The 18,174-nt window shown below is 40.7% G+C and overlaps 1 protein-coding gene across 2 annotated transcripts in view; it reads right to left on the reverse strand.

Annotated features, from left to right (window-relative positions):
- ZNF106 (zinc finger protein 106) overlaps positions 1-18,174 on the reverse strand; it is a 118,653-nt gene that overhangs the window by 16,993 nt on the left and 83,486 nt on the right. For both annotated transcript variants that reach the window (XM_089680260.1, XM_089680261.1), the window contains exons 11-16: positions 16,852-17,578; positions 15,997-16,040; positions 15,743-15,888; positions 14,802-14,936; positions 4,473-4,589; positions 3,193-3,384 (exon numbers count right to left, since the gene is read on the reverse strand). In XM_089680260.1, the coding sequence (XP_089536386.1) occupies positions 3,193-3,384; positions 4,473-4,589; positions 14,802-14,936; positions 15,743-15,888; positions 15,997-16,040; positions 16,852-17,578 (1,361 nt within the window). The remainder of the gene's footprint in view (positions 1-3,192; positions 3,385-4,472; positions 4,590-14,801; positions 14,937-15,742; positions 15,889-15,996; positions 16,041-16,851; positions 17,579-18,174) is intronic.

An 18,174-nucleotide genomic window follows, 5' to 3' on the forward strand; every position in this document is an offset into this window, starting at 1 on the left:
GGAAGTGAACAACCTGAAGCCTGTGATTATCAAGCCCTTTCTAAAAAAAAAACTGACGGCGAAACTGATCCCCTTATTTCAATATTTTCTAAGCCACAGATCTAGAAAAAGCCAGATATCATCAAATTGGGCAGCACAGTGGCTAAATGGTTAGCACTTCCACCTGGCAGTACTAAGGTCGTCGGTTCAAATCCCAGCCACGGCACCACCTGCCTGGAGTTTGCATGTTCTCCCTGTGCCTGCGTGGGTTTCCTCCGGGTACTCCGGTTTCCTCCCATACTCCAAAAACAAGCTGGTAGGTTAATTGGCTTCTGTCTAAATTGGCCCTAGTATGTGTATGTATGAATGTGAGTTAGGGACCTTAAATTGTACACCCTTTGAGGGTTAGGGACTGATGTGAATGTACAATATATATATGTGTAAAGCGCTGCGTAAATGGATGGCGCTATATAAGTACCTGAAATAAATAAACTAAAGCAAATAGATCAGCATGATAAACTATTGGTATTTTCAGAAAAAGGTCATAATGGCAGCCTCTCTTCCTTCCAGCATGTTTCCTTAAAAATGTGCATCTAAACGGGTCTATGAAGAAAATCTGTTGTAGTAAGAAAATACTAAACATTCCAACAAATAAAATACATTACAAATGCAGGCAAAAAAGGTTTCAGACACATAGTAAATCACATAATAGAAGATTATCATATGTTAAAGAGGAATTAAACCCTCCTATCCCAAGGATGGCTCCATCTACAGCATGGTATACAAGAAACCGAAAATAAGCAAGTTCAGCAAGTGTCTGTATAGTGGCCAGGGGCAGACTGACCATTTGGAAACTCGGGCACTGCCCGAGGGCCCGGGGTCAGTAGGGGGCCCCATGAGATGCCCTTGGTACCTTTTTCATAGGCTTTTTTGAGTTTAGGCAAGGACACAGGAGCCCCATGCCTGGGGGCCCCATGAGTTGTCAGTCCGCCCCTGATGGTGGCACACATGATTCATGCAACCTCAATCCTTAGCACAGCTACAGTTCAGACAAAGGAAGCACGCTTACCCACACTGCCAATCATTTCAATGTTACTATCGAATTAGGTATATCATGCATTTAAGTCTGTAAACAAAGGAGCTCTCCACCAATTGTAATGATTGTGTGCACTAGGCACAGGAATAGCTCGGTGTGGCAGCCATGTTGTTCGGCGTTCACCCATGACAGTTTGTAATGGCTGCAGTGGTCTCTTTTTAAATCCCCCCAGGAAGCCATCTGGCACAATACACATCTAATGCCAGGACTCTCTGATCAATCCATTGATTAGACACACAGACCTCTCCATTACCCAACCCACAATTTCAGTCTGGAAACCCCAATAAAACCATCACCCTCGCAAGCGTGAGCAATCCAAAGAAATACCTTAGTTTGAAGTCTGTGGAATACACATTTCTGATTATCAACCAAGATTTCAGCATGTTTCATAACTCATGAAAGAATGACAGCACAGTCGGAATATAGACATTTTTACCTCCAACAGTTATTGGGTACCATTTTGAACCCAAACACCGCCATGCAAGAAGGTACCAGAGTGGAGTAAGCCTCCACACCCCTCCTCTGAGAAATAGATATCCAAGACCTGTCACAGCTATATCCATTTTGAAGCAAATTTCATGCTGGACAATAGACTGCATGATAGCAGACTGTAAATGGTAGGTATTCACAAACATAAATACTTATAATAAACTATATTTGTGACTTGGTCATAAATGCAGTGACCTCCTAGCACTCACCCCTTAAACTGGATGATTGGTCAGATGATCTCTGTCAACACACTTTTGATACCACGGAAAAAGGGACCCTTTTACCTAACTCTCATTTAACATCAAACCAAGGAACACCTAACTGGACTTGAGAGAGCCACTGTACCATCTTTGCTTATCCATTGGACTCTGCAAACCAGGACTATGTCAGTATTCATTTTCAACACCTTTTTTGTTTCTCAGTTGCCTTGTTGTCTCTATTTCCTTGTAACACCCTTTTTCTGCAAATATCTTATTTGCACCATTTTGACCTTTTAATTATTAAACCCTATTTTGAAAAGTGTTGAAATTATCTCTAACTGTGGTAAAACAAACTAAAAGAATCCTTGACTCTTGAAGAGTTTCACTGTATTTGATAAATTTCTGAATATATCTGTCTGCAGTGACAATATATGTTCTTGCTAATATTGTGAAGAGTTGATAAGCCCAAGGCTAACTGGTGGCAGTTTGGAGTTTAAAGGGTTAATTGCTTAGGTAATCTAACCCAGTGGCAATTGTTCTCAGGCTGCAGGCACCTAGACTGTGGTCCAGCAAGCTGGAAAATCTTTGTGCAGGGTGCAACTGAGAGTGACATTGTTACCTAAGTGACAGTGAGGTGTGAGATTGACCAGTCCTTTGTCACGAGTTGGTGAGAAGGGCAGGGGTCAGGCACCATGTTTATTACACCAATGTCAAAGCCAAGGACACTCAATGGATATACGGTGGAATATAGGATCCACATTGATGAGGACAAGGTATCTAGCTGACACATATCCTCATTATATAGGCGTTCTTAAATATATAAAGTGTAAAGTCAATTTTGCCTCCCCTGTGCACTATAACTATAAAAATATACAGCAAGTCCCCTACATATGAATGTTAAAGTTGTGAACTTTCAAAGATACGAACATGTGCAATCATGTAAAGCTGGGTACACACACTCTGGTTTGATTGGGTTTTTTTGTTCAACCCAGCGGGCTGAATGAAAAAAAATCACTGACAGATTGCCATACCAACACAAGCGATGTTGGTGATGTTGGTGCGGCAATCTCCCCCACTGTGCCTTTGTGTCCTGACAGGGGGATTCCACCCGCCAGAACACACTGATCAGCGCTTGTAGCCATTGTCTACAAGCGCTGGATATTTGTTGGACTTACGAACAGAACTTGTTTTTAAATAGAGGACTTACTGTATGCACACATACACATACAACCATATAAATCCTAGTTGGCTAATCTGGTGATTGATACTTCACTCACAAGGCAAGTGAATGGTTTGGTAGGAATCTTTCACTTAAAATAGGTATGTTAACACCAGCACTTTGTTATTGTCCTAAAATATCACAAAAGCCATGAATCATAATTAAATGCTTTGTTGCGATATGTACCAAAACGTATTTGTTTTTCTCACCTTCATGCAGAGGACCGTTTTTGCATGCCCCTCTAGGGTGCGCAGCAAAAGGCCATTACGGGCATCTCGAACACTGATGGTGCTATCGTAAGATCCAACTAGCAGTAGTTTTCGAGCGCCTTCTTGTGCTGTTGCCAAGCAGCTAACTGCCCGGGGCCCATGACACTCATACACATCTAACTGTGTGTTGCTCTAATAAAAATAGGAAATAACACATTGGAAATAAGATAAGTGCATACTTTTAAAAATTGTAAGTATTCATAAAGATTATATTGCTCTATAGTTTATTTTAGATGCAAACTTGAGCTTTTCAATGAACTAGAAACTTCATTTAGTTTTTGTTTTCAGGATAAAAATGCCTTGTAAAGGAGGAGTAGTGATCAGCAGTGTAACTGCTACAGACTGTTTTCCAATTGATCTGCAGCTGGTGGAACACTCAGGTTAGATAGAAATTACACAAGATTTTCAGCTCCTAAGAATCTGTTGGAGGAGCTTGTTATTGCACAAGTAAATTTTTCAAAGTGCTTGGATATTTATTAGCAAGTAGGCCTGATCTTTCCCTGTCCTATATGGAAGAGTGAAGACTTAGTGTACCATGTACACCACTGCCGCTACTGGACAAGTAGATGTCAAACCTTGGCACCGAAAAAATAAAATGCTTCACAAAAGACCGATATTTCAGTTGTCTTTGTTCTCAGTGAGCCATTTGCTCACTTACAGCAATTGTTTGTAAGTCTCTCAGCCTAAAAAATAACTACATTTTGGCAATTTCTGATGCAGGGAAAAAAATTTGCGTCACCCACAGTACTCAAATGGTACGGACACCTCTGGTGCTCTTTATTTTGCAGTAAATGTTAAAGGGCTGTGTGTAATGCAGATGTTTTCTCTGCAACCAGCTACACCAACATAGTCTGGTTGCCAAGAAAGTTCTGGCCAGGTGTCCAAACTATGACCATAAATGAATGATTATCTTTACAGCAATACCTTGCCAGGTCTTCACAGTATCTCCAGACCAGATCAACAAAGCCCTCTACTATCGCTACAAAATGAAGAGCCAATTGTGGATAATATTCTTTAACAGAAAATTTAATTAACTGACATTCACAAGAAGAGTTTCTATGTTCTTCTCTCACTGAAGAAAGCTTAAAAGAGAAAAAAAAAAAAAACAATTCACTGTTGATACATGCAGTTACATACGGCTCTCCTTGCCTAAATTAATGAGGCAATATATTATAAACCTAATGAATCGGACACAAAAATCGACACAACATCTCACATACCTTGATGGAGAAAGTGACCACTGTTCCATTGGCAAGACCTACGTATAGGATTTTCCATCGTGAGTGCAGACACAAGACTCGTTCTCCAAGATGTACGACATCAGTGCATTCCTTCTTCTAAAGGCACAAGGGTAAAGAAGGTAAAGGCCAATTCAAAAACACCTTGCATAAGACATTAGATTATACTTCGCTGATACTATAAAACAAAACTCCACCTATTTGATAAATTACCTAACAAACAATTTCCAAATTAAGGTCTTTTGGCATTGATGACAGGGTATGCGCCTGGATAGAAGATTAGTTGCAGGAGTGTGTCCAGAGAGTAGTAATTATTGGCACATATTCTAAATGGTCTGAAATTGTGAGCAGGGTGACCAAGGGCTCTGTCCTGGGATCAATTCTGTTTAACTTGTTCATAAATGACAGAGTTTTGAATAAATTGTTCAACCTCAGTGTTCATGGATGATACAAATCTAAGCAGGGCAATAACCTCACGACAGAATATAGCAACTTTACAAGACCTCGATAAAACAGAGGGGTGGGAAGCTAAATTGCAGAGGAACTAAATGGCAGATGTAGAAAAAAGTAAAGAAGGGAATCGGAGCTAAAAACAAGCATGCAAGTTACAAACTAGGGGGAAAACCTCTGGGGGAATCGAGGATGGAAAAGGATCTGGGGGTCTTAGTGGATGATAAACTCAGCAACAGCATGCAATGCCAAGCAATGCCAGTAGACTATTAGCATGCATTAAAAAGGGTATTTACTCAAGGGATAAAACTATAATTCTACCACTTTACTGATTCAGCAATATCTTGAGTATGCGGCCCAGTTCTGGTCACCAATCCTCAGATGTCCTTGAATTAGAGAGAGTCCAGAGAAGGGCAACAAAGCTAATAAGGGGGCTGGAGGACTTCAGTTATAAGGAATGATTAGAAATGGTAAACCCAGGACCCTGCATTCACTATATCTGGTCTCACACAGTACACAGAAATGCAATTATTTTAGTAAATATAAACTGCTAAATACCTATTCTCATCAGCATTATATAGCAGTCATGTGACTTCTATTAGTGTCCAGCTAAGCACTGATTAAAGCTTGTAAGAGGAATTTTAATTCTCCTCTGACTGTCCTATGAAGCTGCATAACCCCTGACCCTCTGTCTGGACAGTGCTGATTGGCCCTGTGTCAATCACATGCACATTCCCAAAGAAAAAAAAAAAAAAAAACTCTCTAGCAATACTCACTAAACTGAACATAAGCATAATGACTCTTAGCGCACTGCACTCTCAGCAGATGGAGGGGAGGATCAGATAAGTCAGGATCAAAACAGCTTTTTTTACACAATGCAGAGGATTAGGTTCCACAGTGAGTATAACAAGCATGATTTACTGCATATACAGACTCATTTTACTGTTGTGGGTTTAGTAGAAGGAGAGGAGACATTTAAGAGGGAATATGACGGCAACGTACAAATCTTTAAATTGTGACTCTAGCATTGGCACGCAACTGTTTAATTTTAGGCCTATAAAAGGGACACCTAGCCACGCAATGAAGCTGGTGGAGCAGCAGAGAGTGTAGATAAATTAAAAAAAACTTGATTTTATAGCCCAAGTCTTTTTTTGTTAACTTAGACCTATACAAAAGTGCTTTATTATAATAAAGACGGTTTTAAATACTTTATCTAGCTTAGGAAAGTAAAGTTCCAAACAAACCGCCCTGGTGCAGGAAACCGTGTAGTTGCCCCAAAACATATTGGATATGGAACTCTAGAAACAAATACGCTATATTGCAAAAAGTATTGGGATACCCCTCCAAATCATTGAATTCAGGTGTTCCAATCACATCCATGACCACAAGAGTATAAAATCAAGCACCTAGGCATGCAGACTGCTTCTACAAACATTTGTGAAAGAATGGGTCGCTCTCTGGAGCTCAGTGAATACAAACGTGGTACCGGGATAGGTTGCCACCTGTGCAATAAGTCCATCCGTGAAATTTCCTTGCTACTAAATATTCCACGGTAAACTGTTAGTGGTATTGTAACAAAGTGGAAGCAACTGGGAATAACAGCAACTCAGCCACAAAGTGATAGGCCACGTAAAAAGACAGAGCAGGGTCAGCGCATGCTGAAGCGTACAGAAGTCACCAACTGTCTGCAGAGTCAATAGCTAAAGACCTCCAAACTTCGTGTGGCCTTCAGACTAGCACAACAGTGTGTAGAGAACTTCATGGAATGGGTTTCCATGGCCGAACAGCTGCATCCAAGCCTTAAAAAACCAAGTGCAATGCAAAGCGTCGGATGCAGTGGTGTAAAGCATGCCACCACTGGACTCTAAAGCAGTGGAGACGTGTTCTCTGGAGTGATGAATCGCGCTTCTCTGTCTGGCTTGGCCCCTTAATTCCAGTGAAGGGAACTCTTAAGGCGTCAGCATACAAAGACATTTTGGACAATTTCATGCTCCCAACGTTGTGGGCAACAGTTTGGGGATGGCCCCTTCCTGTTCCAACATGACTACGCACCAGTGCACAAAGCAAGGTCCATAAAGACATGGATGAGCAAGTTTGGGGTGGAGGAACTTGACTGGCCTGCACAGAGTCCTGACCTCAACTTGATAGCACACCTTTGGGATGAATTAGAGCAGAGACTGCGAGCCAGGCCTTCTCGTCTGACATCAGTGCCTGACCTCACAAATGTGCTTCTAGAAGAATGGTCAAACATTCTCAGACGCATTACTAAACCTTGTGGACAGCTTTCCTAGAAGTGTTGAAGCTGTTATAGCTGCAAAGGGTGGGCCAACACAATATTGAACCCTACGGACCAAGACTGGGATGCCATTTTTTAATTTATTTATTTGCTTAATTTGGAAGAATGTTCTACTGTCAACTACTGGAACATTCAGGTTGGCTATTAGAAATCCTAGAAGTCTCTTCAGTTGGCTATTAAGTGCAGCTTTTTCCAGTTCATCAAGTACACTGTTCTCTACACGACAGTCCTGCACTCGGTAGTGACAAAACCAAAACTTGGGCAACTTGGTTTTAGGGAGACAATTCCAAACCTGAACCTCCCACCCCAGTTTTTAGAGGTACCTGGTTTGTGCTGAGAGCAGTGTCACTGGAGCCTTCACCTTTTTCAGCCATAACTAGTGGTGCATGAAAATGAAAATTCTGGTGCCGAAACCGAAAACTCAAAATGCACTTGGCCGAAAACTGAAATGCGCACTTTTTAAAAATGAATGTTTTTTGGAAAAAAAAACACTTTGGTTAAAAAATTTTTTTTTACATATACATATATATATATATATATATATATATATATATATATATATATACACACCGTTTACTGTTTTTGCGCACACTCGTGGAATGGGGTGAAACTGCGGTACTTAATCTCCATGGGTGATGCTTTAAAAATGTCTACAGGTTAGTAGTGTAAAGTTACAGAGGAGTTCTAGTGCGAGAATTATTGCTCTTGCTCTGACGTTCGTGGCGATACCTCACGTGTGTGGTTTGAACATCGTTTACATATGTGGGCGTGGCCTACGTATGCGTTCATCGCTACGTGCGAGCACGGGGGCACTTTGAACTATTTTTTTTTTTAATTTATTTAAGGTTTTTTTTGTTGTTTTTTTGCACTGTCACTTTAAAAAAAATTTGAATCACTTTTATTCTTATCACATGGAATGCATGCATCCCTTGTGATAGAAATAATTAGTGACAGGTCCTCTTTATGGAGAGATGTGGGGTCAATAGGACCCCACATCTCTCCTCTGCAATGTAAAGCACTAGATCAAAAAAAGTATTGAACTAGTGCTTTAAAAAAAAAAAATGCACAGAACCGGAAGTGACATCACTCTGTTCCTGCAAGGGCATAGAGATGAGTGGCAGCCATCTTTCTTTCACTAATCTCTATGTCCAGTGCCAGGATAGTTCGATGGTTTCTCAGGAAAGGCTGAGAACTACCGAGCGGAGGCCAGTCGCAGCAGGCGGGTGGCAAGGGGAGTGTTTTTTTCGGCACCTGTATCGGTACTTTCTTTTTCTTTTCATAATCGGCCAATGGCCAAATGGGGTGTTTTCAGCCGAAACGTTTCAGCCACCAAAATTTCAGTGCATCACTAACCATAACCTATCAATGAACAAAATCCAGCATCTCAATCACATCTGTGACAGTGACAACCTGTCTTGTGTTACAGTTAGAACAGAACTTAAATCCACAGATAAATTGGCCTAACCTGAATAGCAGAGTATTGGGTCTACAGCTATGGCAGTTTCCCTGTTCCATTCTCTGAAGACTCACTGTTATGAGTGGCTAGCAGGAAAAAGGCTGTGATATATGCAGTGGGGAAAATAATTGTTTAATCCCCTGCAGATTTTGTAAGTTTTACCCACTTACAAAAAAATGAAGGGTCTATAATTTTTATCATAGGTGTATTTTAAATGATAGAGACATAATATCAACCAAAAATCCAGAAAAAACACGAAACAAATGTTATAAATTGAGTTGCAGTTCAATGAGTAAAATAAGTATTTGATGCCCAAGCAAAACATGACTTGATACTTCGTGGAGAAACCCTTGCTGGCAAGCACAGAGGTAAGACATTTCTTGTAGTTGGTTACCAGGTTTGCACACATCTCAGGAAAGATTTTGTCCACTCTTCTTTACAGATCTTCTCTAAATTCTTAAGGTTTCTTGGCTAGCACTCGAAGTTTCAGTTCCTTCCATACATTTTCTATAGGATTAAGGTCTGGAGACTGGCTAGGCCACTCCATGACCTTAATGTGCTTCTTCATGAGCCACTCCTTTGTTGCTTTGGCGGTATATGTTTTGGGTCATTGTCATGCTGGGAGACCCATCCACATCCCATCTTCGGTGTTCTGGCAGAGGGAAGAAGGTTCTCACCCAAAATTTTACAATACATGGCCCGTCCACTGGCCACTCAATGCGGTAAAGATGCCCTGTACTTTTAGCAGAGAAACAGCCCCAAAGCACATTGTCCACCTCTGTGCTTGACTGTAGGGATGGTGTTCTTAAGGTCATAGTCAACATTTTTCTTCCTCCAAACACGGTGAGTTGAGGTAAAGAACAAAGAGCTAAATTTTGGTCTCATCTGACCACAGCACTTTCTCACAATCCTCTGAATCATTTAGATATTCATTGTCAAAGTTCAAATGGGCCTGTACATGTGCCTTCTTGGGCAGGGGGACCTTGCAGGCGCTGCAGGATTTCAATCCCTGGCAGCGTATTGTGTTACCAATGGTTTGTTTGGTGACTGTGGTCCTAACTGCCTTGAGATCATTTACAAGTTCCTCCCGTGTAGTTCTGGGCTGATCCCTCACTTTTCTCATGATCATTTTTACCCCATGGGGCGAAATCATGCATGGAGCTCCAGACCGAGGGCAATTGATGGCTATTTTGTATTTCTTCCATTTGCAGTTGTCTCCTTCTCACCAAGCTTCTTGCTGATGATCTTGTACCATTCCAAGCCTTGTGCAGGTCTACAATCTTGTCCCTGATGTCTTTTGACAGCTCTTTGAATTGTGGTGAGTGCAGTTGTGAAGGGGGAGCACGAGTGGCACCATCTTTTGGATATAAAGATTAAGAAAATGCACAAGTTCACTTTGCACGCTGATTCACCAGGGACAAATTAAAGACTATGTTTATGTGGGTTGGGCTTTATAGTCCCAGTATATGCACCACAACTTATTGACCACTTAAGATTAAGTAGGTCAAAACTCTGAGCTAAAAACGATCATAGTGGAATTTCCTCTGGTTTCCAGCAGTTTATAGATGGAATCTGCTCTGATCCCCAGATGCGTCCGCTGTTATTAATTGCTCCATTCTTTCTCACCTCCCAGCAGTGTAATAGGTGTTGCCACCTTCATTTCTGAGGAGGAGAGAAAGAATTGGAGCAGGAGTTTAAATTGCTCTATAAGGTCCCCTTAGAATTTATAAGGTTTGCTTCAGTTTAGGCAAAACAACTTCTGACTGAAATACAGCTGGTGGAGCCTTGACATCAGACAAAGAAGTGTAATCTGACCGGGGTTTTTTTTATGTGTCATTCTGTTGGGGATCTTTGTCTGATGTCAAGGCTCCACCAGCTGTATTTCAGTCAGAAGCTCTTCTGCCTAAACTGAAGCAAACCTTATCATTTCTAATCAAGACTGAACACTCCACTTTCGGATTGAAGGATTCCTCTGTTCCATTACCTATGAAGGTGTCAGGATTTCCTTCTGATAGATCCCAACATTACAACAAGGAGTTTCCTCATCATACCCGATCTTATCTATGATTTGAAACACCCAAAATTGTAGCACTGAATTTCCTACGCAACGAAAAGCTGAATGCCAGCGAGACTATGACTCAAGTAATCTTTGATTCCATCCAGATCTGAAGAGCAGTCTGGCTTAAGTGCTAGTCAGAGTAGCAACAGTGTAAGATGGTCTTGTTATGCCTTCCCTTTAGGAAAGACCATCTTTTTGGTTCTTAGAGGACATACTTAAAGTTGCAAATGAGGGGTAAGAGTAATTACTTATCCCAGCTGAGCAAAACTAAGGATCAACAACGCGGGTCAACACTTTCTTATTCTACATCAAAATGTCAGGTTCACGGTCCCCGAACCACTAGACATCTTTCACATGACTGGAGAGGTTCTAAAGACCTGTGGTAAACAAGCATTCCAAGACTGTGAAAAAAATCCACTTTTGCATTGAGAGTCAACGCCATCAGTTCCATCGGGGGGGGGGCACATCTGATGTTTTTTGTGGAAATTTGGAAGCAAATTTGGAAAGCATAGCCAATGCATGAATACAGGAGGTGGTATCAATCTCCTCCATCCTCTGCCTCGATTCTTCATGTTACATCTTCCTTTGTACCAGCAGTAATGGATGGACTTCCTTTCAGCCACTCCCACATCATCCCAGAGGATTATTGTTTCAGTTCCTCCAGCCAAAAGGTTCCTAGGTCTTTACTCAAACGGATTTACAGTTTCAAACCCAAAGAAAGTGTTCAACCCATCTTGGTCTTAAAATGCTTTTGTGTGCTCAAAACATTTGTATGAAATCTAATTGGTCAGTAATTGCCTCCCTTCATTGTGGAGACTTCTTTCCCTTAGATCATGCTTCATCTCTAGTTACCGCACTAGTCCTGGGTCTTCTACGCCTTATTCATCATATCCTGATTCTCAATTGTCAATATTATCCAGTATTAAGCCCTATTTGATCTTAAATAAACACAAGATTGTTTGGAGACCAAAAACCTCTTTTTCCCCAAAGTGGTCTCTTTTTTCTCCTTAATGAGGGTGAAAGGTTATGCAAGCAGGTTGAGGGTGAAAGGTTATGCAAGCAGGTTACTTGATGCCCTTGGTTCTCCTCCTAGATTATTCTTGGCTCACCTGTATTGCTTTGGGTGTGCCCATCCCTAGGTTTCATAATCTGAAATCTGACTTGCCTGTAAATTCCTTATCTTGGAGAACAGTACAGGACTTGTATTCATAGACTATAGGTTATATGCAGGCTACCTTCAGATGATTGGATACTGGTAAATAACTTGTTAGGATTGCCCCTCCTGCATACTCATAGCCCTGCCCTCTTTGTAGGACTCCATTTTATTTTAGGAAGCGATCATGAGTGATCAAGGTACAGAGGGGAGGGTCCAAGATAAGGAATTCAGAGGCAAGTCAAAATTCATATTATCTTAAGTGTACAGTACAGTGGTGGGCAGCAACAGAAATGCCAACCAGCCCACAAAAACAAAAGGCTTAAAGAACCCGAAAACACCCAAAGTAGCTTGAAGCATCATGCAGCAGAAGCTCACATCAGCTGAAGCCTGAATATAAACCTGATAGGACATGTGACCAAGTGGTGGCCTTGTAAATCTGGGATACAGATGCTTGAAGAAGAGACACCAACAGCTCTGGTGAAAAGAGCTCTGATGGGAAAGGGAGGAACACTTTCTTTAAGAGCACAGGCCATGGAAATATGTTGCATGATCCTCCAGGTAATGGTGGAGTGGGAAGCAGGATGCCCTCTATGAGGGCCTACAGGTAAAATGAAGGATGACGCAGTTTTGCAAACACAGGCCATGACTGATAGGTAGATTCCAACAGCCCTGACCACATCCAAGAAGTGTAGAGCAAAATCGTTGTCATGTTTTGAGGGGCAAATATCTTTGTCAAGAGATACTAACTAAGACACACACATAATGACCACAAGGAAAGCAACCTAACATGTGAAGATGTCTAAAATCAATTCAAAGAAGGGTCTCTGAAGTACAAAGAGCACCAGGCTGAGATCCCAAGGTGACAAAGGAGGTTGAATTGGGGGTATTTATTTAAGCAACATCATGAAGAAAAGACTTCACTAGGGATTGCAAGGTGAAGGGTTTCCGAAAGAGAATGGATAAAGGCAAAAACTTGACCCTTGAGAGTACTCCAGGCCAGACACTGGTCAAGACCAGACTAAAGAAAAACCAAAATATGAAAAGTGGCTGAACCTCCCAAGAAAGCTCTAAGACAAATATAATAGGGGGCACCACATTAAAGCAGTATTTAACCCTAAACCAAAAACATAAAATAATGCAGCTTACCAATCCTTAGCTACTTTAGTTTTCTTTTTTATGCTTTTTTCCCCAGTTTGTTTTCACATGGTAACCTGGCCAGTAACATACCTCCTGTATTAGAGTGCCCTCACTCTGGATGAATGAGCACAGGGGGCAGATCTGGACACTAGCAATGTCAGTCTGGAGGAGGAGAGTGTTAGATGTACTAGCAGATTTAAATGCACTAAAAAACTGAAGCCAAACTCCAGCTAATACAGCAGTCACAGTAAACAGGTTTTGTTTTCCTTTTGGGATAAAGGTTTTATGTAAAATAAATAAAAGCGGACCATTGTAAGCCCCCATGCTAGTGATAAATGGTTTGTATCATCTCTGTAACTGATACATTCTGCTGGAGACCTTGTTCTTTTGAAAAACAACAGACTTACTGGCTAAATTACCAGATGGAAATTGAACAAAAAAAGCATGAAAAAGAAAAGGAATGCAGGCATCAGATCTAAGAAATGGTAAGCTGCAATATAATAAATGCTTGCTTTTGGGTTTAATACTGCACGTTGTGTTCTATGCACTGCGGAATATCTTATTAAAAGCTAGGAACCAGTCTCAACATACAGGGAAGCTGTGCGTGGCTTTGCCTGCCCTGGTGGGCATACTCCCTGAAGAGGTCTGTGAATCATAGAAATGGACCACAGTACTGGACCTGTATAGCAACCTTAGGGTTAAATACACATGTTGCACTTTGCTTCAGGCACTGGGCCCTGGGTTAGACACTCACTTGGCACAAACATTGCAGTCCAGCCCCAAATTATTTGGTCTAGTCCCTGATGAAACACATGGTACTACTAGGTAGCTCAGGGCAACAATCAGCCACAATTTGAAAGAAGTTCCTGAAGGGGGGGGGGGGGGATAATGGTCTAAAAATACTTTTCCAGAGGAGAACAGGTCCATCACCCAAAGACACTAGTGAAAAACCGGAGTCACATGGAGTGGCCGGGGTTATATATGTGCTTGTACTAGGGGTGACCCTAGCAAGTTTTTTGCCTGTGTTCAATAACATGAAGGTAGCCTGCATACAACCCATGGTCTATGAAAAAGTCCTATGTCTTGTGCAGTACAATTAAGATATAGGACTTTTGTACTCCATGGAAAATAGCTTCTCTTTCTTTCTTGTTTTTTTTTTTATTTTAAACTTGATTAGTGTCCAATTTTCCTGTAGGCAGCAGCATATCCAAAGGTTTCTTACTAATAAGCAGTGTCCCTCAATAGACACTAAGAAAAAAATCCTATTATATTTGATCAAAGTCAACATTCCTGCTTTTGCCGATATATAATACAAATATATAAAATACTAGTTAAGAAACCTATATTTAGGGGTATCCTGGAAGTAAGAACAGGTGTTTCCAATGTCAGAAACACTTGTTTTAATGTAAAGATTTTCCAACTTGTTAATGTGGAAGTGGGGGAGGAAGCTAAAATCTGCACAACTATGCGGAGTCTTAAAGTGGTTCTAAAGGCAGAAGGGTTTTTTTTACCTTCATGCATGCAAAACCATTGCACAGAGCAGGTGAGTAGAACATGTTTGTTTTTATTTTTAATTCAATCTTTAGAATCAGTTTAATGACTAGGCATAGTTGGCTTGACATCTGATGGAGAACACATTTCCAGCTCTAAAAGTTTATAAAACACCACATTTGCAGATTTTAGTGTCTCTCATACACAGATATTTGATGCATTTACATTCCTTGTTCCATTTTGAGTACTATTAAAGAGTAACATACCTTAACATCAAAGCATCGGATTGTGTAGTCGCTAGAACCAGTATACAGTGCTACAGTTCCCCCTCGCTTGTGTGTCACAAGGAGACAGTTTACTTTTGATGTGTGTCCTCCAAAAACAGCCTTACATTTTCGGGTCTAAATAAAACAATAAATAATAAGGTTTTACTATTATTTTAATATGACAGCCACATTAAAGAGCCAGAATTTAGACAATATAGACACCCCTCCACCAGTATAATTCTCTTCTCTCAGCCCCATCCTGCTGTGAACCATAGTTTTCTCTTTTAAAGCTTCAAGCATAACATAATTTTACCCTGGCCATCCATGTCAATCATACAATCAGTCTTTCTCCTCCATCCTGTAATAAATCAGCAGCACACAAAAGATTTTTGACCAAAGTGATTTTAACGATCACATATAAGCGATGTTTCAGAGCCACTAAGGGAAAGATCGATTATATGTAATCATTGAAATTGCTTTGATCAAGCAACTTTGTGTGGCGATGACGTATCACGCCCCATCTGTCATAGCTATTTGAGCACCCTCCCTACTGCTGTAAGGAAGGACACTGAAGCTTCTTGGTGTGATGTTCTCTCCTCCAATCACAGAGTTCACTCTGTTGCATTAAGCAACGGTACTCTCTGTATGACGCAGTAGGCTCCACATTGCATTTTTTTGAATGGCATGCAAAATGCAGGCTGCAGTGTGGAGTATTGCTGCAGTTTATAGAGGACAATGGATAACAATATCCATTATGGGGCTTATTAGCCACTGAGGCTTGCAATTATAAGCCTTATATAAACGTGTCAGCAGCTGCAGGATAGCCAAAAGAAACCAAAAAGAATGATTATTTCCCTAACAAATCTTATTTATTGCATAGGTTACAACTGCATACCAACAGCTCCAAGATCATGTTTTTTTTTAAAAAAAAAAAATCTTACCACGAGACTGTATGCCCGCACTTTCTTGTCAGCAGAACAGGTGTAGAGGGTTCTACAGTAAACCTGCATGGCATTAACTGAAGCCTGGTGTCCTTCAAAGCTGCCATCTGTAGGTTCCTCATCTTCTCCAGCATCCGACGATACGTCTACCAAATACAATGAGCAGTAATAATAACGTAACAGCTATATAGAAGACATTCACTACAAAAAAAAGAGACATATTTACAGTAGTCAGTTAATAATAGCACACTCACCAGAAGAATTCTTTGTTCCTGGGGTAGAAGCTCTCTGCTCCATGCTGCATAAGGTAAAAAAGTAGTTATTGAAGTAAATGACAAGTTGTTGACTTTCAGTTTTATATGTTTAATAATACATTATCTTCTTTTTATGTGAAGAAATACAGTATTTCAGTGTATATACATCACTTTGAAAACATTAGATACATGGAAAAACAAACCTGACAGACTTTACAAATTTTGAGTCATACCACTGAAAAATAGCCAACAGTTAACAGATACATTTACTAAAGCATTACCCTTCTGTTTGGATGCAGCTCTTCAACTGAAATTTATCAAAGGCCAATTAATGAAAGCAGTTAGAAGTCTCCATAATCTGATATGAATAATACCTCCTGCGGGTAATCCGTTAAAGATTGCAGATTACCCACAAGAGGTATTATTCATATCAATTTGTTGGACTGAAATAATAATAGTACTAATGGTGCCAGCCTGTCCATACCTTAAGCATTGGAAGGGACTGAGAAGTACGGTTAGTCTTACAGCAGAAGAAAAATTAAAGATTATAAATAGCTATCAGGTTTTTTTTTTATGACAGAAGAAACCCATATGGTCTCTTTGTCATAGGTTTGACATACCCCCTGCTGTATCAAGGCCAAAGATCTACAATCAGCAGGAAGCAGGGGCTGTGTTGGACTTCTGCAATGAGACCACTTCTTCCATGCAGAGAGCAAGGGCCCACCTCTGAGGCTGCTGGAAGGAGACAGGCTTTACTACTCAGGCTGTCGCTGCTTTGTGAACTGAACCTTTACTTTTAAAAAAGGTATGAAAACTGTATTATGTTCAAATCAAGACATTTTATTACTTGCTCACCTTCCCAAGGTTCCTACTGCGTAGTTTGTGCCGAGTTCACTGGTGGAAGTTACTTCATCATTCTTATCCAAACTGCCCAGTTTTGGACAGTCTACAAGGTCAGTTTTGGATGGACTGTCTGGTTTTTCATCACTGGAATCTATCTCTACCACCTCATAGCAAGGTTTTGGTAATTCCATCATTTCAATGCTGGAATCGCTGGCATTGTGATCTTTGTTGATTTCGCCATCCTGTGATGCAGCATCTACTTCTACAGGAGTGGAAGTGCTAACTGTGGCTTCCTTTGAAAGCTTTCTGCACTTTACTTTTCTAACAGGCTTGCTGACATCCTGTTCAGTGTCACTGTTTTCAGGCACATGGGCCGCACGTAAGGTCTTCTTTTTTCGCAGTTTCTTCTTTTTCTTGCCTTCCATAGATTTTGCGGAAATCAAAGTTGAATCTACATGCTCTGAGGGGGCTACTGGACAGTCAGTATCTTTTGGTGAAATGGATTGGCCTTGAAGTGGCCTAGTCACAGCAGCAGGCAGATTTTCAGGAACATCCACTTCCTGCTTTGGTGAGAAAATTGGAATTGGTGATAAATAATGAGGCGGTGATGTTGCAGTTGAAACATAGTGCCTTTCATTAGATAATTCTGTATTAAGAACAGGAAACTTGCTTGTAAGCTCAGAAAGAGACATGGAGGCTGTAATAACTGGATACATCGGTGTATTCTGACCATCTACATCTAAATTAAAAATAGTCAAAATATAATTATTTATGCATTAAAATGGTAATGGTAAAAGACCATAAAAATATTATTAGCGTTTCACTGTTCAATCTACTTATGCAAAATTCTATTTAACTTGTATCATAGCTGATGTTGCCCTGCAATCTACTTATTTATCCATTCAGATCTTTTTCACTCAATTAATGAAAGCTGACCATACAAGCATACATAAGGCCATCAATGTACACAGACACATAGACTGTATTGGGATAAGTCAGCATAGTGGAAGGAGCAGTCTGTGAGCCCGCGTGGAAGTACTAGTAGCAGAATCATATAAAGAAACCTTTATATTTAAATAATCGCAGCAATCATTAATGCTTAAAAATCCTAGTCAAATCTCCCAAGTGACTGAGTGTATGTAGCACTCGGTCCCCATCTGATCCTTGGCCACATTGTAATTGTGTGCAGTAAAAGCATATCTTTATGTCTGCTTGTGCTGTGCTTCACCCCAGAATGAAGCCCACTTTATGGGAGTTCCTATGGGGGAGCTGTGATAGATGGCAGAGAGAGATCCCAGCCACTGCCATTGATACGTGACCGCATGGTGTCATGCC

This window comes from Staurois parvus, unplaced genomic scaffold (genome assembly GCF_062004578.1).
Source record: "Staurois parvus isolate SC_StPar_1 unplaced genomic scaffold, SC_StPar_1.0 ptg000237l, whole genome shotgun sequence".
Lineage (NCBI taxonomy): Eukaryota > Metazoa > Chordata > Amphibia > Anura > Ranidae > Staurois > Staurois parvus.